Below are 22023 nucleotides of genomic sequence, written 5' to 3'. Positions count from 1 at the left end.
GAAGCATTGCCAATAGTTGCAATGTAAATTTTATTTCATTGAGTAGTTCTGTGAATGATGTCTAGGCTTCCAAAGAGCTTCACTGCATGTGTATGTAAATATTTGGTTTTTTAAATATCTTTCTGACCTTACCAGCTTTACTTTATTATAATCTTTGACAACATACCTCATAGGAGTCACTGTTTTACTATGTTCATTTGTTCTAAAGGGACAAATGATTAGCAGGAAAAGAAGGTAATATTTCTCAGATGAAGCACAAGTAAGTGTTGAAAGAAGGGAAGAGAGGAAAAGCAATTCATACAGAAAGTAAGAGAATTACAGGGATACAGACCACCAGAATCATATTCTATCTTCTCTTCTATTTGCTCCCAATTCTTAGGCTTCGAGAGGTTTTTACAGTCAGCAAAATACACAATGGGCAATTATCACATGCCAATTTTTCAGTTGTCATGTACATCAGCATTGTATTCTTATTACTACAGAATAAAATTACAGGGAAGGGATTCCTACAAGCCATTGCCTTTAATATAACACTTGGAAACACATTTCTGTTTTCCAGTGAAAATCTTACTAACAACTTGGAGGAGCTTATACTTTCCGGTTATGAGTAGGAAATGTATAGAGTATCCAAACTACTTCTGTTGAGATGCTACTGCCAGCTTGTTGTCATGTTGACAACACCTAGAGAAAGTTCGGTGTCTAAACAGAGCTTGTTTTGCAGAAGTATTACTTCTTGGGGAACAGTGAGTTTGCTTTAACCCAGCAGTAGTAAAAACTTCTGTTACTCCACTCCCTGTGACAGCTATTATGTTTTATAGCACACACGATTATGTATTATTTGAGAGGAAAAACCACACAAAGGATCAGTGATTATTTAGAAAGAAGAAAAAAGGTAGTCTTCAAGAACTTTAATTGCATAGTTTTCACTAGGACATCACAAACACCTTTTCCATATCCTCTACTTAAACGTTTAAGTTTCATTGTCATAGAACAGGATAGATTTTATTTGTACAATCCTCCAAATAGAGTATTTCTTCTGTTTGCAAAAAATACCCACTTAACTTACACACTATTGAAACATAAGCATAAAAAACAAAAGCCAGAAAGTATTCAACTACATAATGTTATTATGCAGGCATGCAAGCATCAGAAGTTCGTAGAATTGCAGTTTTCCAGGCCAAGCTTTTTGGCCTGTGCTGTACTCTGAAATAGAAGACCAACTCTGAATCCCTGAATGTCTGTCTTGAATGGAGATTTTTAGAGTTCAAGTGATGTTTAGAACTCATCCCAAAAAAGAGAAAAATCTTCATCACCAAATCCATGACATAGATCTATGGACACAAACATCCTCCACAGTCTTTCCATTAGGTTTTTCTTGATAGCTTAAAAAAAAAAAAATTAAAAGTGCTTTTATATGCTGAGTTTCTATTACTTAAAATGCAAGTAAATATAGCAGGAAAGTTTCCCTTCCCCCCCGCCTTTTTTTTTTTCTCAACTGAGCAAGCACTAAACTGCAGTGTTGTTAAACTGACAATCTCTTCTGTATATATTGGAATTGTCTCAAGAATGCCTTTTGTATTCTGTCCTGTATGAAAGATCTTCATATTGTTAGAGCTCCAATAACACTTCTCAAAACAGCACTAGCTGTTGTTTCATGAGAAAACCCCTAAAGAGAATTAACCAAGAGTCACAAAGGGCTTAAGTCTTCTGCTTCACAGTAAGTCTGGTTTTTGTTTGTTTGTTAACAGGTTACCCAATTTTCAGGGTCTGCTTTGCAATCTTAATGTTGCCAATTTTTAATTCTTTTGACATAATGTTTGACTTTCCCAACATTGTTGTGACATTCAAGACTTTGCAGATTCTTGATAGTCTTTCAAACTTTCTAACCCTCCACAGACTGATGATGACTATACACATCCACATAGATGCAAGTCAGCAAGATGACCATCTTTAAGTAGTTTGGAATGCTATAATCTATTGCACTGTGCATCCATCTTTATAGACATGCAGTTACACTTCACACTGTGACCTCAGACATAACAAGCATCTTAGACACTTAAACACAGCATAGTGGTAACTATGGAAAAACATACTGGTTCTCAGTTGATAGCAGTTGCTGCTCAGTTTACTACTTCAAGACTATTGTGCATGCTTTATTACAGTAACTGCTTTCTCCAAGATGATTGCAATGATTGCAGAGTTTCTCTTTGGGAGTTGTTTTTGCTATAAATTTATCTAGCACTGTGTGAAAACTATAGTCATTCTTCCATTCGTGAACTCGAGTCAGAACCCAAGGTAATTAATAGACAGCAGTTCGACAGCAAGACTTTTACCGCCTACCTTCAACCTAAGAACTCACATATTTGGTTTTGGCATCTTCTTTCTTCGCATTTTGCATTTTATTTTTCTTCTTACAGTCTTGTTCATTGAAATTTCTGCATATAACAGAGCATTCTTGACATCCATGTTATGTCAGAGATTTTTATTGCCTTTTTTTGATGAAAACTAGGTTATGTCATCTTCCTTTGTGTTTTGAAATCATATTGAGTCACCATGCTGAGTTTGGTTACTTATGCTGCAAACAGCTGTACTTCAACATGCTAAATCTTAATGCACATTTGATCCAGACAGTTTGGCAGCCCCAGAGAAAAGCTATTCCTATCTAAATAGACAATAAAAGCTACACAAAAGAACATAGGTTTCATCATCAGTTTCAATATTGCCATAACCGGAATATACATCTTTAGTTTGACTCCTTACTTCAAGTGGAAGATTTAGTTTTATGTAAGTAGCTGAATTTCACACTGTTGCACGAAGTTGAAAATCCTGAAAAATGTTAATGTCTCTCCCCGCTTACACAGACTTAATCCTATATTTGCCACCATCATCATCTCCTCCACACTGTAAACTATCTCCAAACAACAAAAAAACAAAACAAGAAAAAAAAAATCAGTTTTTCTTTAGTCCTCGTGTTCTTTCTTCCTCATATTAGGTGGCAAAAAAGGGCTCATTTTCTAGATTGTTCATTTATGCTTGTCTGCCAGAGAAGAGACATTAGTAGTAACAAGAAGTTACCTTCACTTTAGCTTTGTCTTTTCTGCCTTAACCTCCTAAAACTACTATGTCCAGCAATTGTTCTACTGAAAGGCAAATGCAGCCCTGGGACATAAGAATTTAGAAAAGCACATGCCATGTATCCTACATTCCCTTAAATAAAGTGTAGGATAAGCACATTCAGTGGGACAAGACAGTAAATTTTGAGTGTAATTAAGCTGTAAAACCTAGGGAGGTTAATTAAGTAATGAAATTCAGGGATGTGGTAGATTTTCTACCACTTACAGTTCAAAACAAAACTGCCTCTTCTGAGGAAGATATGCTATACCTCAAAAAAAAATTATACATGCAATACAGTAATTACGAGGTAGTTGTATGGATAGCATGCACTTGTCTGTATTGTAGTGTTATATACTGGATCATAAAGGCCTCTTCTTGCCTTAGAAAAATAGACAATGAATACATTGTTACCTAAACATTTTGCAATTTTCCCCAAAGAAAACTCTGACTGAGAATACCTCCCACCATGAAAACAAAACTGGAGGGAGTTTCAAAATAAACCACTCTCCTGCTGTGTTTAACAAATGGTTTGGCTCTCCTGCCAAGATGAAAACACACAAAAGTAAGTTCCCTGTTACCACAGCAAATTTCCATAGACCATTGCACATCCTTGGTAGCATGAACTAAATCTCTCTATCGTATTCTCCCCAAAGCTGACGATAGGAAGGAGTTCCCAGTAAAGTCACCCAGAACTAGTCTCACTCCAGTGAGACTAATGTGTTTATTTTAAATTCTTAATTTTTTTATCTCCTGGTTTGGACAGTTTGCTCTGGACTCTGAAAGCATCACATTACATAGAGTTTTGTTACAATGATTCAATTACAGAATAGCTTGAGGATGGTCAGATTTCCCTGTTACAGAAAAAACCCACAACAGTTAATTGCTGTCAAAAGGCCAAATTACTTCTTTCTTCTCTCCTCCCCTGCTTCTCCAATCCATATAGCGGAATCAAACCGACCTCATGATAAGCCAGTTCAAGGAGCAAATGGAGCTTTCCTCCTATTTTTCATCAACTAGAAGCAATCAGTTGTCCGCTGGCTCATTTTCTTGAACAAGCTTGCTAGAAAATCAGACAAGTACTGGTGCAACAAGGGCAGAAACATACATCTAGGAGGATAAGGTTAAAAAGTACGTGCTTTTCAGCAGATATCATTAGATTGCTTAGTTGCACCATGGAATGACATTCTTAGAATTACATAGCTTCATCTTCCTATTAAATAGCTAAACAAAATAAAAGCAGCATCACTCTTATTTTAGGATTATTAATGCACAGTATCGTAGCACACTGGATTTAAATGGAAATTCCTTTCTCCACAACACTTTTGAAAAGAATACCACTTTTGTGCAAATATGTATTCTGACTATAATTACTTATGACCAGAAAATTGTGTATATTATTTTAAATGTGAATTCACTTACACTTAAGTTACTACAGCAACAGTTCTGCTTTATTTGGCACAGGTTTGAATACAATCAGCAGTACATTCAGATCCTGATCTTTACTATTTACTTTAAAAGCAAGTGTCTTAACATCTGCCCATGTATGATGACAATTTAATCAAATTTTACTGTTAAATGTTTTAAGGGTCTGAAATTTTTTAGTTGTCTATCAAGTTTTATTCCAATACTCAATTTTGATACTGTTTACCCAGTATCAAAAAGTACATCTACGGATACTTTGATAACAAATTAATCTTTTGAGAGTCTTTTTCCAGCTAAAATTCAGAGACAAGGAAGGAGAAAAAAAAATTACTCTCATGGAAAAGGAATTTATTCATGTTAAATTTTAAGACAATTTAAGACAGTTTTCCTACAGATTCTTAGAACCGTGATCCTTGGAACCACAGAATGAAGTGGTTTGGTCACTGAACAATCAAATCTGCTTGGTCCACTGTTTTATCAGCCAACTCATGAACAAGCCTTCCACTAGCCAAGAAATCAAAGAGTTAGAGGTACCAATATCAGAACTTTAGGTTATCAGCATCCAGCAGCACCTCTTTATAACTCAGTGTTGCTCATATCCTTGCCCTTTTTAATGCTTTACTGCATCAGAGTTTAAGTGCTGTGAAAGTATTCTAGAATCTCATCTTATTTACATCTCCAAATTGCAAAGATTACTTTGGAATGGAACAACACAACCTGATAGATCCTTCTGATGAACAAAGTCTTTGAAAACTATTCAGGCTGTATGTCAAATATCACATTCCTAGAACAGCACTGTGATCTTTCCTTTCAGATCCTACAGGTTCTGCAGCCAGCTGAAACCATATTGTACCACAAGGTATTTTTACTCTGCTGAATTATCTTCATATTAATAAATTAACTGTAGAAAACAACTGTAGAAAAAGCTTCAGGCATGAGTAAGACAACATTCAAGACATTCATGCTGTAAGAGAAAACACAGAGACAGCAAATCAAGCAGGCTAGTTTTTCAGCTCATGTTAACCAGCATAGTAACACAGATAGAAGCGAAGATGCAATACACTGGAAGAAGTGACCAAACCCACACATGAAGATTTTATTCTACACAACACCCAAAGCTGAGTCTTTTCTAGTCAGCTTCAGGATTACTAGCCATGTTACATTAGTAATAGAGGAGAGCCCAAACATCACTTAGAGGTTACTTATCCAACTGCATTCTTCAACAGGAAGCAATTCTGCACTGTACAATAGTATCAAATTTTTGTACTCTCATGAATGTAAAAGCTATCAGTATATTAGCATTGGTATACCTTTATGTTATTTGCATGTCTACCTTGCATTGAAATATTAAAACAACTTGACTGTGATCCTTGAGGTTTTTGTATTTCTAACATATATGTTGCCTTAAAAAGGAACACAGTATGATTAGTACTAACCATTAAAAGTCTGCTCCCTAGAATCTTCAACAGAAAAGCTATAGCAATATATTTACTTAACACAAGGTACCATGTAAATGGAAATTAATGAGGTTTGTTGTTTTTAAAAACTGTCCCAAACATTGAACAAATTCTAAAAGTTTACAAATAATGATCATATTGCTTCCTCTTAAATACCACGGTTTGCTCCACACACGCATCTGCTTTTTATTGTCAGAAGTGCCTGTGCTAGCAAAGCCACATTTTCTGGTATTCTATATTTTCAAAATCTATTCTTTCCTGTCATGTTAAAGTAAATATGAATCCAGCGCTCTTTAAAGCTTGAGTTTAATTGCTCAACTCCTACTACGCAACATCTTCTGGTCCTCTGGAGATTTTACAAATCTTGAAATGTTTTACAGTCTCAAATTACTACATATTCTAGTCTCAATACTGTAGTAAACTCCACAAGAAAGGAACACAGGTTTGGTGTTCCAGACATTTAGAAGAATTCAGAAGGAGGAAAACAGAGGCAGCAACAAGTCAAAAAAGCCTGAGCACTGTTCCAAAACTCCCTCTTCCTCAGCCACTCATTCTCCCACAACATTCCTACAGAAATTACTACAAAAAGCCTTCCAGGATTGCTCATTAAAAATGCTGACAATCTTAAAGATCATCAAATCTCTACCCTTTAATTTGAAATTTAAGAACTGCATCTTGGTAGACAGAAGAATTCACCCCTCCATAAAAGGTACCAGAAGAGACTCATAAAATAATTTCAAACATATTTTGAAATTAATTTTTAAATCGCTCAGCATTTTCATCATCTTTCTGTTACCTGACATGTATGTTTATGACTCAACTGGCAAAGGAGAAATTCTACATGGCATATTCTGAATGATTTAACTAGTATCAGGAAGGTTAGGTTAACATGATACTTGAGAGAAAGCAAACCTGAAGTTGTATCTGTACCACCTCCCTCCCTCCCCACCAGCAAACCCAGGTAAGGAACTTTTTCTCCCCAGCTGATTCCTGCTTATACAATCTCTTATTTTTAAGTTTCAGAAAAATCCTCTCCCAAGTCTGCTTAATAATAAAATAGAATAACTGCCTCACTTGTTGCCACTGCTCTCCTCCAAGCAACTTGCCTCAATTTTACTCCAAGATTGTGACATAATACTTCAAAGTTTTCATGACAATACTGTAATACAATAGTGACGGAAAAGACTTGAAGTTAGGATCACCAAATACTGTATGATGAAAAACACTACCTCAGCGAACAGAGAGCTCTATGTTGACGCATGGATGCAATAGCCAGAATGACTGCATGCACTAGAACTCCCCCTATACCAGCTGGTCTAAGATAGAGTTATTTTTCACCAGACACCTTGCCATTCTTGTATCTTTATATCATGGTACCCAACTACCAAGGGAATAAACAGAATACTGAGATATTCATACACTACCTTCTCTGAAAAGTCAAAATACCCCCGAGCTACAAGATTGGACAGCTGCTTTCCAATATCTCCAGTGAAGCTCACACTACCAATTTCTCATAAGTAAAGATGCTCTGCTTAGGGGAAGACCCCAGATTTCTAACTGCTCTTACAGAAACATTACATATCAAGCTATCTGGTTGCAAGAGCGTGGTTTTTTGTTGGTTTTTTTTTTTCTTCCCTACTTTATCTCAGCTTCTTTTGATTTATTAAAAAAAAACAAACAAAAAAAACTTTTCAATGTTAACTTACAGCTTATGCGATTTAGTCATGACAAGAAAATACTGTTCCTTGCTCTCTCCTTCCCAGATTGAAAAAGCTGGTGTTTGGGGTTTTGGCACCTCACTAAGGCAGACATTTGTCTAGTTTTTCATACACCTGTTCTTCTCACAACAGAACAACATACAACCTGTTCTCCTCTGTCTTAAAGAACGAACAGGAAGCCTCAGTCTAACCAGGCCCACTCGTTCACTAAAAAAAGAATAAAAGAAATCAGTACCTCTTCAAGACACACAGCTTCCATGACAGGAGGACAGCTTAATACCTCAATTGCAATTCTACCTCACAAATCAGGAAAACCACATATAGTAGATTAAGCAATTTTATCCTCTTTTACATCTTTTTTTTTTCCTTTAAGGTAGCGTTTTAATTATGTTTGAAAGAAAATACAGATCTGAACCTTTCAAATATGTCCTAACTCAAGCAGTCTTTACACTAACTTTACTAATGCCTTTTTTCTTACTGAAAAAAACCCACCCTAGATTGCTTAGATGTGTATAGTGTAACAAATACATAGATTTATCATTTTAACAAAATAAAAAATTAAAAGTAGTACTTTACTTTCAGTGGCAAACTACATTTATATGTAAATTGGAATTGCATTAAGATGTAGACAGCATTTTAAAATAGCTTTATTTAACGATTTATTAAATGAAACTAGATGAGCTGATATCATAGAAAAAGTTTAACAACACACAATTCAAAACATAACTTAAAAGGACTCAGTTCATAAGAGTAAAAGCATTTGCAATCACACTGCAGTTTTAAAACTAGCAGATCTGATCCTCACTTATTGGGGAGGGGAGGACTCTTGCCCTGCTTTTCACATCAACTTTTGAGTACTCATTACTGAACTACCTGAAGAAAATGACAAGGAAAGATTTTTTGAACAAAAATTATTATTACTAAGAGCTGGTCTATCACTTTGCTTCTGAGGAACACTTTTCTCCTATGTTTATAAAAATCCCAAACATTTGGTATGTTTATAATCTTGACACCGTGGTTGGTTGCTAGAACTTAAATGATATTTTAAATTCTAGTATTTTTTTCAAAGTTCTGTAAAAACATTTTACATGCTTAATATTCACTTTAAATTTTGGATATTAGATATAAAACACAGTCTTCCAAAATATCTGGGTTTCACCACATGTACTTGAGAGGACACCACTAGTTACCCAAGCATACAATTTTTGAAACGAGTTTCATCATGCAGGTATCCACATTTAGAGCTACATGTATTTGCTCAATCTGCTTTTGAAAACTTTCAAACCACCTAAACAGTGCAGAATAATGGGGGGGTTTTGTGGGTGACTTGCAATAAATTCACTATTTTAAATGAGGAAAATTAAGTTTTCCATACCAGTTTTCATTTTCAGGTTCTCTCTGTATGACTGTAATATATATAAAACCAAGTCCAAGAGGTGGAATCACTCATATCCATTAGCTGTGAATCACATGTGCTGCTTTTAATTAATTGAAATATACAAATGCATTGGAAGATCACTTTTGCATGTAGACAAGCAAGACAGTTTACATGCAAGGTAAAAAATCTAGTTCTGGAAAATAAAGTCTATGAAAATGAAATACCAGATTTAAACCATAATTTTTTTTTAAACCTAAACTGCCTACCTTAGACTACTTACTACTCTTTTATTGGGAAAGGTTACTTTATCTGTCCAAATAAAGTAATTCCTTATTTAACCTTTAATATAGCATGGGTATCTTTGAAATTAAACGTACACACACACAAACCTAGACAGATAAAACATTAACAGAGGACACATGCTTGAATGTACACCTTCCCCACCAAACACCTAAATTAATCCCCCATGTATTTTTTTTTAAATCAGTCCTCCCCTCCCCCAAGATATACATTCATTCCTGGAGTTCATTACAATCTAGTTCCCACTTCTAGGCATGCAGCATTCTTTCACCTACGCTGGAACAAGTCTTCCTCACAGCTAAGAATACACAGGGTGAAGATGCATGTTATTAAGCAGCAAGACTGTCTCAGTTGCAGTCAAAGAGGTAGCCTTGATCTTGTTCCATCACCCAGCCCCTACATGATATCATTTCTATCACTTCTTTGACCTTGCATTATCCAGCTCTCTAACAAGAAGACTGGACCAGTAAGAAGATGACAAAAGTATTTCCACTGGATGGTAGGATGCAGGATAAGAGGTAACAACTTTCTTTTGGCAGGAAAACTGTAACATCTAATGAATTCCTCTTCAAAACTATTGTATCTGACTCGTCAAATTGAGCCACAAACATTCTCCTCTAGTGCTAAAATATTTAGGAGAGTCACCACATCTCTTTGCAACGCTACTTCCTTAAGGGCACCAGAATCAAAAATTCCACAAGACCAAGAGGGAATGCTGTGTCCCCTCAACTGTTGATGTACTACATAGATCCAAAGCCTACAAAATGCATTATGTTTAATAAAAGTAAATAGTAGCTTACTGAGGCACCTATTTCAGGTCTGACCTACCTTCCATTTTATAACAGTTAAAAAAAAAAAAAAAAAGACAGCACATGGGGCACACACTATGATCAACATAACAGCAAAAAAAAAAGAGATGCTTATAAAAAGCCAAAAAAGACAAGAGGGAAGCACTAAAACAAGATTTGGCAACAATGTAAGATGATTTCCTCTCCTCCTCCCACCCAGACACAATATAGCAGAGGAAAGATAAGACAGTAACTAACAGTACATGTAACAGTTGTTACATATATGACAACTGTGTTCTAGGACAAGCTTCAGCCAGCAAAGAAATAGAAGGCCTGATCCAGATAAAGAAATGGAAAGAACAGAAAGCTAATTCTGAGCTTTAACCCAGATCTAGAAAGACAACTAAAGAGGTCTAAAGGATTCAAGGGTAGGAGCTTCAACCACATACTCCTGATTTTGAGGCTAATAAAGTGGTAATAAGAAGAATAAAGAAGAACTATTTACACTTGGTTCCCCTCTAGGAAAGTATGCTTATTTTTAAAAAGTGAAGATTTGGTCATATTACTAGTCATATTTGCTTAACAGTTTGTACTTCAGGCAGGCAAAATCCTGCCAGCTTACAGGATGACATATGATAGACAGTAACATACCACAATTCTTGAGCACCTTATCATATCCCAACACTCTTCCTCCAAGCACTATACTGACAGGAGAGAACTCCTGTCTTGCTTCTGTCTGAAGGCCCCTGCTCCCAAATTAGAGTAATGGATGAAGCTGAGTATACAGAAACAGTGGGCAGATTCTTGGTGTAGGAGAGACCCTGTACAGACTTTAGATGCAAAAAACCTTACCCATGAAGTTCAAAACCACCTAGTGCAGAATCCATAACAAGTGCATTATGGCATATCACTGGAAACTATCAGACATTATTCAAAAGAAAGATTTGTTTTAATCCTCTTGAAACAAATTACTAAAAGCCAAGTCAAACTGAAAGCTATCCCTTTATTACAGATAAGACTATTTGTTTTCAAATGAAACGATAAAAGACAAAGTCCCTTTAACAGAAGGGTTGGGAAGGGCTTTATTTGTTGGGGGGTTTTTTGTTTAATTTTGGTTTTTTTAGAGGCTACTGTCTCATCTTCTATTACAAACATATTCTTTCTGTTTAAAAAAAAAAAAAGACATTAAGTTAAATTTTCAAGGTAAACTTTAAAACTGCTGAGAAGTTCTAATAGCTGAATTTAGATTATCTGAGAGGTTGCTACCTTTTCATTTACCAATATACAGTGACAGTATTTATTCAAACCCAAATATGAACCAGTATAAACCAAATATATACATTATTTCCATTCTGCTCCATTCAAGGAGCACACAAATTGATATTAATTACATTTTTTTAAAGAAAAGTCATATCAACACTCATATTCACTTTAAGCTAGCAGTTCCTCGAACTGAAACCTATCCCTTTCACAAAGGGCAGGAAAATGGAAATGGTGTTCAAAGTCTTAAATTTTTATCAACAGTCTCAGCTTTCATTTATCAGGCTTGCATAGCTCTTAGGGTCGAGGAAAAAGCCTTCAAAACATTGACAGAAGTAACTGATGAAGTATTGTTTGTTTGAAACACTCTTCAATAACTTTATGGGCATTACCTTTGTATCAGAACCAACACACTTCACAGTGTTACTTGTAATGACTTCACTTTCACTATAAAGGCATATTTATTAAAAAATACTATTACTGTACTATCATGACCGTTCATTTTCTGTAGTCCCTAAACACACAGAAAGGCTAAAGATAAGAATTACTTCTTTGGTTCAAAGTAAGTTTTTCTAGCATTAGAAAATGCTATTATGTTTCACCAATGAAAATTCTAGACACAAATCCACACTTTTGTAACTAACTCAATACAACTTAATACTTTTGTGGGTGATGCTTTGAAATCATACACTGAAGGTAATTAATATCAATTTTTTGGTCAAAATTTCACCTTCTACCAACTATTACAGGGGGGAGCTGCAAATTGATTCAAAAAGGAAAAAAATCAGCAACGAAACAAAAAAGTGATCCTCAAAAACAACTAGTACATTTGATATATCAGAGGTTTTTCTTGGTTTATTTTCAGTTATATAATGCTAAATTATTTTCCCAATAAACATTTTCCGTTGATATACTCTCATGTGTCCCCATCACTGTTAATTGTGTCTACTTACCAGCTAACCATTGCTAGTTACTTTTCTTTAAGTTGTTACACATAGATGATAACACAGATGACTTGCTGTTTGTTCCCATGAACATTTAATTCATCTTGCTTTTAAAAGTAAAAGAATCACCTGATGCTTGTGTAACATTTCATTATGAAATTCATTAAGTTCTCCATTGCATGAAGTACCGTTCCTTTTTCATAACTGCACATAATTCTTTCCTAGTTAGTTGAACAGATGAACAAGCATGCTGTTCACGTCACAATCAAAGTGAGTTACACACACAACTCTCTACTAAAATGCGAGCACCAGGTTATGTATATAGGATTTGCTAGTTTGAAACATAAATTTTCCCACTAAGTTTTAAATGTTTCCTCATCTTTAGAAATTGACTGACTTCTGTTACCCTTCAATTGTTTAACTAACCACTAACAATACAAACTACATTACTCAGAAAAGTAAGCATCCTAGGGGTTTTAGTATACTACTTAAAAAAATCTTCTAAAAAATCAAAGTAGTTTCAAAACAACTTATAGCTAAATAGCCAACAGTTGCACATCCAGCAAATACACAGCAAGCAGTTTAAAATCAGATGGCTGAAACAATCACCGTCCCTAGCTCTGTACTTCTCATCCTCAAAGCCAGCATATGATACCTACTCATGAACAATCGCCTGAATAACTTTTTTTTTTTTTTTGGCTTGGCACACTAAACCAATTGCTAGCCACTGCCCCATCCATTTTGGTGCCATGACAATATTGCTCTCTTGTATGCCAGCATTCTACAGCTGACATTGAACAGGTTTGGCTTTAGGAACTGGCTCAGAAGTCCTATCTTCAGCATTTCAAATGCACATGAGAGAACAAAACAACATCCTACTGTTTTCTGAAAAAAGTGAGCACAGTTTTAACTAAAATCTAATTATTTCCCTGCAACTATTCTGAGATGATAAAAACACTTAGATTTTTACTGCTTTTAGAAAAGGAAAAGTTTGATTACTTCCAGTCGTAGGAAACTGTTGACTCACCATACTTTCATCCCCATTACATTTAAGAACATGTTACATTAAAAATGCCTACTCAGTGATTTTCACACTTCATTCTGCAGTTTTCTATATGAGCTGTAAAACTTTCAATTACTTCGTCCAACCTAGCCTGTAAAAACCTTAATTCTGAAGAGCTATCCAAAGACCACAGCTGATAAAGATCACACAGTGTTGCAGGTAGGAAAGGAGAATAATTTTAGTTTCTGTACTTCGGCTGTTCCTATATCTAAGCTGTCTAATTTCAAGTGGCACACCCAGAAACTTGCTCATTTTTTTATATACCTTCCCATGCTGCCAGCTTCTTAAAATAAAAGGAGAATTACCAACATAAAATGCAGTAATTAGAGCCACAGAAATAGTCCACCATCAGAATACACAGGATTTGTTCATCCCAATAATGCTATTCACATTCTTTCCAACAGCTCAAAGATGTAGAGACAACAGAACAAGTTTGCTATAATTCCCTTTAACAAGACTTCTTAAAAGTTCCTAACTCTGTAAAGCATATGCATCTGATTAAAGATGCAGCTACCTCACCCTCAATCTATCAAGATATACTGTCTTCTGCTTAAATATTAAATAAGTCACCCTCCTTTGAACACTACACTGAGCAAGAACTATCAGGGGAGTTATTGATTGGCTGAACCAGACCCCTTCAGGTCATCTTTGCTCCTCCTTCCTCAGGTTTTACCAAAACCAGAGAGCATCTACTATTACTACAGACAAGGAGAACATACCCTCTGCACTGTGAGTCTGGACTAATACTCTCAAAGGACTTTAAAAAGGCTCAAAATGATTCACCAGTTCTAGAGTCAGTTATCACCTGCCCCCTCTCAAATCTTATTACTTCTGACCAATCCATGAAAAGCAGTAAAAAACCCCAAACCTTCTTGGCCCTGTTACAGAGTTACAACTTTTGGAAGATAATGAAGTTTTGTTCCAAGATGCAATAGCAAGCACACAGCTCCAGACCCCTGAATGCTTCTGACAGCCTCCTCCTTACCCATCTCTGAAACTTATGAACTTCAAGAACCATCTTTTCAGACAGTTGGGAAAGAAGCTGGGATCAGCACATAGCCCCTTTGGTAGCCCGCAAAGGCTTTGCTCTAGCATCAAGAGGCAGTAACTGCTACTTCCACGGGACGACAGACAGCCCACATGTCACCTTTGGAGGACAGTGACTTCAACGCACCCTCACTGACTCACCCACTCCCCGCAAGGCAGGAGGCTCCTTCCTACCTGTTTACTCAGACTACCCTTTTCCCTACAGTCCCGAGCACCCTGACGAGCGCCCCACGGCTGCAAGCTCCCCTCCTGCTAACGCCCACCCCAAGCCCAGGCTCTCTTCTCCCTCTCCCCGCGCCTCGGACCCCTACACCGAGAGGCTCTACAGCGCTTCCCCTTTCACGCCAGCCGTCACTTTCTTCCTCGTTTAAAAGCCAACCCGCGCTCTTTCCACACGCACAAGGGACGCAAAAAGAAATTATAAAGAAAAAAAAAAAAACAAAACCAAACAACCAACCCCCCCCCCAAAAAAAACCACAAACAACAAAACAAAACCCCACAACTTACCACCCAAGTCAGTCCCCCGCTGCCGCCGCCACCACCGCCTCCTCCTCCTCCAGACTTTGCCATTTTCTGCCCGTTTCTCCTCAGCCGAAGCGAAGGCGCAAGGAGGCAACCGAGAGGGCCGACACCGAGGCTCGCAGCACAGCACGGCGCGACGCGCCCGCCCTTCGCGCTTCGCTCCGGCCCCTCAGTCGCCGCGCGGGCCCGGGAGCCCCCTCAGCCCCTCGCCCGCCCTCACACACCCAGGCACCCCGACACCGAGAGCTCCCCACCCCCTTCGGCCCGGCTTCTAGTTCATGCTGGGGAGCGCAGCTGAGGCGAAGAAAAATAACCCACCGGGGTGGGCGAAGGGAGGCAAGGGCTCCCGTGGCCGCCCGCAGCCCCGCGAGGGAAGGAAAGCGCCCGACGAAGAAGGGCCGAGGAAGGAAGGGCGGCCAAGGGGCCGCGCCGCCCGCACAAAAGCGCCTTTCCGCCGCCCGCGCTCAAACTCCAGGCCGGGAGGCAGCGAGCGGGCGGGCCCAGCCGGGCCTGCGGCTCTCGCTAGTTTAAAGGGACTGCCGGTCCCTTTACCTCGCAGCGGCAGCAGCGGCGACAACAACAGCCACCGCTACCGCCGCCGTAGCGCTGCCTCCCTCCTCCTCCTCCTCCTCTTCTTCTCCTCCTCGCCCCCGGGCCCTGCCCCCCCGGAGCCACAAAGGCCCGGAAAATAGATTAATAATAAAATCTCCCCCTCGTCCCCTCCCCCGCCCGCGCCTGCCTTCCCTCCCTCCCTCCCCGCGCGCGCGCGCACCCGCACGCGAGTGCCCGCGCAGCCCCCGCCCCCTCCCTCCCGCTCCCCTCACACACGCACGCACGCACACGCCGCCCGCCGACACCCGGAGCTGGCCCTGCCCTCCTCCCCTCCTCTTTCCGCCCCGGCCCGGTACCCGGTGCCGCTCCCCCGCCTCCTCCCCACCCCCTGAACCGCTATCGCCGGGGCTCCGCGCTCAGACAATAAGTGCGCTGCCCCCGTCCGGCATCCGCGTCGCGGCCGCCTCCGAACGCAGCCGGCCCGGGCTGCCCTCCCCTCCCCCCGCGTCCCGTTCCCGAGCCGACCCGCCAATCACGCTCCGGAGGCGGGCAGGCTGCGAGTGTCGCTGGCCAATCGGAGAAGCGAATGGAGAGGCTGCGGGCGCGTGAGACGTCACTGCGGGTGGCAACAGGGAAGGAGCCGTGTCTCCGCGCGGGGGCGCTGCCGCGCGCGAGGGGCGGTGCGAGGGAGGGCGTAACGGTTGGAGCAGGGCGGTGGGAGCAATAACCGACCTTCCGCTCCGCCTCCGCGGGACGGGGGAGGCCTCGCCGTCCTGCGACGAACGCGCCCCCACAGGGAAAGGCTTTGGGGAGCTTCCCTCAGGGGAGCGCTGACGGTTGGCAGGGCATGGCTCTCCCCTTCTCCTGGTCTGTAAGGTGGATGGTGCGCTACGCGGGTGGAGAAGAGGTGAGGCGGTAGGTGGGACAGCTACGCCCTTTCCACCAGTGCCGTAACCGACCCTCGCAGCCACTGCTACCACTGCACCCCGCAGCAGCCTGAGCAGGATTAAATGCCGGTGCTCCAGGCAGGAGAGTGTTTATAAACCACTGCCCTCTTCTGGAGCGTGGTAATCAGCCTGAGGGGTTCCTCCTCTCATCTAACTTTATTCTGCTACTATTATGAATGCTTTTGACCAGAACTGTGTTAAGTCTTCTTTTGCTCAATGATACGTTGCCTTATTATAGGGTCACATAGTAAAGCACCCTGTTCTGTACACAGTACACAACCCTGTTCTAAAATACTTGCTGTTTTGAAAAAAAATTCCTGTGGTGTAACTTAGCACCTACTTCCTAGGCCTAAATGGTGCGTGTATGAAGCCTAAGATTCATGTTATTTTAGGTATGACCATGAAAAATATTTACACTTTAAAATACTTCCCACCAAAAGTAAAATATATACGACCATAAATATAGTCATAGATTTTTGACAAGCTTAAAAACATGTTTCACAGCATGCAGCTTCTCAATTAGTAATTTTCATTTTGCTGTGTGAAATGCAAAAGGCCCACCTAGTCCAGCCTATTCCACTCCTAGAATTATTCCCAAAGTCACAAAAGGAGGGATTAGTAGGAGCACTGCATCTGAGTTGGTAGACAAATTGGTATCTGAAGAGAATAATTTCAACTGAATAATAATAATTTAAAGCTTTTTTTCCTTCTGCAAAATGCTTTTCCTAAGAAGTAAAGGGATTGGAAACGGAGCAGCCGCCTTTGAGGAGTCAGTTGTAATGTTCAATTATGCCTCAAGGGAAGGATCAGAAGAATTTCTAGTAAATATTGCTTATTTAGCATAATTTCACTCTGCCAGTTTCTAAGGAACCTATTAAACTAATATCTAAGTGCTGCACAGGGATTATGGAAAATAATGGCATCTGCCTAGAAGGGACAGTAAGTTATCTGTTCCAGCCCAGTTTTACTGCAGCTGCAAGTACCTCTGAGCTCTAGGCTGTGTTTTCTTCTACTTTGGGCAAGATAAGAGTGAGTGTTTCTTGCAGAACAAGAAGGTAACACTTGCAGGGCTCTGCCTAGTGCTTCAGAGTTTTGGTCTTGCTGATTAGAATGGGGTTGGGTTTTTTCCCCCAACTCTCAAATTTATATGTAGGACCTGTAAAATGAATCATGTATAGTGAACCAGGGCTCCTAGTATGAGTATCAGGAGAACCAGAGAAAACAGCATGAGTGCATCTGTTCAAAGCTTTTTGCATTGGTAGAGAACCATTAATGCATACAGCAGAAAGAGAAGTCGTCACAAACATTAGTGTACTACTTTCTCATTAGCTCCAGCTGTTTTGTAAATAGGCTGTTCCTAGTGTGGGAAGTATGCCTTTTGCACTCATTTAGCCTGAGCCAAGTAGCAGATAGCAATCTAGCTCGAAGACAGCCAATTCTATATACATTACAGAAAGACAGAGGGAGTGTCTTCTTGGCAGTTGCTGATCTTTGCATGTGCATAGTCAGACACATTCGGTCTATGTGTCATGCTGGAGTAAATATAGGAGGAAAGGCTGACGTTCCTCCAAGCATTTTCTTTAGTCCTTGAAATTGCTTTGTCCAAGTTGCTTTTCATTTAATTCTCATCATATACTATGGTACCTGCATGGCATGTTACTGGCTTATTGTTTATATTGGTTTTATCCTTAATACTTATATGTGTATGTTGAGTGGTTGCATTCCTAGACACATAGAATTGTGTGACAAAGTTCTTACGAGACTACAAGCAGCTCCCTCCATGGAGTTCAGAGGTGAAGAAGTGAAACTAGACTGCTCATCACATTTCAAGTGATCCCTGCTAAAGCAAACACAGAATTAGATTTAAGCACGAATTGAATTTAAGCACCATAACATTTTGATAGGACTGGGATTTCTTTGCTGGATGCCACCTGCCCCAACCATGCACTACCAGTTTATGTCAAATACTTTACACTTATTATGTGACATTTAAAATTAATAATCCCCTTGAGATAATATACACAAAATTCCTATGTCAATTCATTGGAGGCTTACTTGTTCTCATAGTTGGAGACCTTAATATAAATAGAAATACTCTACAGATTTTCAAAACAATTGTCTACTGAAAACGGTTTCACTACCGGTTTTAGTAAGCAAAATATTTATTGTAACATTACTTTGTATTTAGTTATTTTAGCAGTAAGACAGCTGTATGTATGATCTTTAAATATTTCTATACTTACTATGTACAAACTTCTCATCTATTTTAAGTTATTTGCTGTTTCTATTCTAGTTTACTTGCTGTTTAATAAAACCTTTTCTTTCTCTGTGGCTTTTCTGGAATCAGGCTTAAAAGGGCATAAAACCTGCCTGTTTGTGAAACTGCACATATTTATCTGCTCTGAGAACAAACTCAGATACAACCACTTACCTACATAAGTGATCACAGCTCTCAGTCTTCTGCAAACTACACAGGAAAAAGTGTAATTTGCAATTTTAATCTAAAATATTTATGAAATTAAGTTCATACCCATTACACTATACATTCCACATTGTATATAGTTGTAATAAGGTATAAACAAACATTGCATATTTTAATATCAAATATTTACATTTGCAGAAAAGTAATTTCCATATTGTACTGCATTTTAAAAATTCATCATAATTCATTAACATAATTGTGAAATAACTGATCAAATTATTGAGTAGGACTGTAGTAGTACAAGATGACAGGTATCAACACACCTGTACTGCCTTGATTGTGAATGAATTTCAGGCCATGGTTCTAAGGCATTTAAGAAAAGTCTACCCATTGCTGGATCATCTAACGATATAAATTTAGCCAGGTTGTGCATATTTACACAACTGTATGTCAAACAATTTTGCTGAACTAGTGAGAGCGCACGCTGGTGGTTTTCTGTGAGCGTGGGCTGTCCGTGCACTGCCTGACGCTCTCCTCCAAAGTGTGCCCAGGACTTGGACATCTGCCTGGTGTACCCTTGGCACGTTTGTCAGTCGTCGTTCCTGGGGGCAGACTGTTCCATGACCAGCCTCTTGAAAAACACCAGGTCACTGTTAGGTTGCCATTTCCACCTTAGTCCTCCAAGAACAATGTGTCACTTTGTGACAGTGTGGCATATGGTTTGAACTGTTTGAACTCTGTTGAGTCTCCAATTACTCCCGTTAATTAACTAACCTGTTAATTGCTGTGCCATTGCCGAGGCATGGAGAACTTTCCAGCAGGGCAGGCTGTGAGCGCTGGTGTCGCTGGGGAAGAGGTGCAGCAGCAGCCCCAGGGTTAGCAGGGGGGACCCCAGGGCCCCACACCTGGACTGCCCACCACGGGGCTGGAACCACCGTACTGATGCCCCGCACCATCCCCCCCACTGTGGGAGAGGTGATTTGTGTCAGAGACTGTTGCGCTGACTCGCTTGGACTCTCTCCTGGACTGCACTGTCTCCCCCGCAGAACAGGGAAGTCGCGTCACTTGTTAACATTAAATATTTATTTGTGACTAGAAGTGCTTTAGTATTCAAGTCCATCTAGTCTCCTCACTCTCCATTCAGTCTTAAACTGTGACACACTTTGGCTGAGCAGCATAAGCAGAGTTGTTGCTAAGGCAGGAGCTGGTCATAGAAATGAAATATATTTGTATTGAAATTCCTGGTCTAGCAGAAAGTTTTCCTGTGCAACAACCACATAGAGCAAGAGAAGGTGCATGCAGAAAGGAAGCAAAGGAGGTTGACCTGGCCTTGCGGGGAGGAATTCTCAATATGAATAAAATGAACATCCATACTATTAACGTCTGAGTTTTTTTAACAGTTGGTAGCAGCGGGAAGAGCTGCAAATGCTTGGGGGGCAAGGGCAACGGAAAGAAACATGTAGAATAGAGAAGGCAGTGTTTGTTGAGATCTGTGCTGAACGTACATGGCGTAGAAATGGCCATCGGCAGAGTTATACTGAGCCGAGAGGCAGATTACTGCAATCATTTGGAGGGTGGGAATCACCAACTGCATTACAGTATTGTTAGTTAGCATGGAGAATGCAAACATCCAGCAAGGTTTTGGAGAAGACATGCCATTCAGAAAGTCCCTGCCTCCCATAAGCTCAGGGTGATGAATACAGTGAAGCATGCTAGGCTTTCCTCACTTGGGTAGCTTTTCTGTGTTAAACACATATCCCCTTCCTTCCTGTCTCTCTGAAAAGGAGCTCTCTCTTTCCAAAGGGGAATATCTTTCTGGCTAAGCCATGTAGTTTTGTTCCTAGCAGTTCACCCAAGACTCTTTGGGCAAGAAAATGTGAGTGGTGATTAATTTTTACCTAGCGAGACTCTTCTTGTTCATTGAAGGTCCCCATTACGAGTGTATTTCTCCAGCCTTCCAGACAGAAATCCATGATGGATCCAGAGTGAGTATCAAGACTGCTTCCTAATAGCAGAAATTCACATCTACTCATTCCTGGGATGACAGGAAGGTGAAGGAGTTGTTACTGTACAAGGCATGTGTGGACATATTGAATCTGTGGACAAAAGTGATGATTGATGTAGCCTACAGAGAAGCACCACTATTCTGGGAAACGTCTAAAGAGATGGTACTTTGCTCTCTTGAGCTGAAATTCAATCACCTCTGACACATTATCTCTGTTTTGATATAGGATTAGTAATTACTGGAGAGAAACAGAAAGGGCAAGCTTTCCTGTGTAGCTTCATCTTACCACTGGTTTTGACTGGAATTGTTGACAACTATGTCAGGATGTGCATTTGCATTTCCTTTCTCAAAATTCAGTTGTTGGATTACCACAAGAATCACACAAGAGGACAGGTATCAGGGAAGACCCAACAGAGTCAGATGGTACAGCCTCCACTTAGAGCCACTGAAGTAGAACATGTCATTAAGATATGGCCAGTGCATCCACATAGCTTATGCTGAGGCCAAAGGGAAAAAGAGGAGGAGGCCACAAGTTTTGTAATATTTGGATAACTGAAGATCTGAGGGAAAGATCAGCAAAAAGAATTGAGTAAATGTCCTGTGAACATCCAACTGAAAGAGGGCTGGGGGTAGGCACAGGTGAGGACATCAATGGACAATATGTCTGAGCACAGAAAGTGGGAAAGACAAGAAAGAACTACCAAGAAGAAAAATCTGGGCTAACTATGAAGGATCTGATCAGACACAGAATAGCAGAACCACAGACAGACAGTTTGCAGTTACCTATCCAACAAATTACTGAACAACCCCTTTGAGCAAATTTGTACTGGCAGCTTGAGTTTATACTGGCTCGGTTCTTTGAATCACTAGACCATGATGGTTTTGATTTTGTATGAGATGTCCTAAAATTTGAATTACTGTTTTATAGCCCACAGCACAGGGAATGTGCTTACTGTGTGCTTCTGACAATTACAAAGCAGTTTAGAAGAGGAAGTTTATACGATAATATTGTATTTGTGAATATTCTTTTCTAGCTGACTTGAGTTGTTTATCTTGCCAGCAACTTGTTTACTAAAAATTCCAC

General features: G+C 39.8%; 1 protein-coding gene across 2 annotated transcripts in view; it reads right to left on the bottom strand.

Moving 5' to 3' along the window:
• The window catches only part of TOP2B (DNA topoisomerase II beta), a 64652-nt gene extending 48861 nt beyond the window's left edge, over positions 1-15791 (bottom strand). For both annotated transcript variants that reach the window (XM_075745799.1, XM_075745800.1), the window contains exon 1: positions 14999-15791. In XM_075745799.1, the coding sequence (XP_075601914.1) occupies positions 14999-15061 (63 nt within the window). In that variant the 5' untranslated portion in view covers positions 15062-15791. The remainder of the gene's footprint in view (positions 1-14998) is intronic.
• Positions 15792-22023: the final 6232 nt, after the last annotated feature.

Source organism: Balearica regulorum, chromosome 2 (assembly GCF_011004875.1).
Source record: "Balearica regulorum gibbericeps isolate bBalReg1 chromosome 2, bBalReg1.pri, whole genome shotgun sequence".
Lineage (NCBI taxonomy): Eukaryota > Metazoa > Chordata > Aves > Gruiformes > Gruidae > Balearica > Balearica regulorum.
This window is presented reverse-complemented; position numbering and strand designations above follow the sequence as displayed.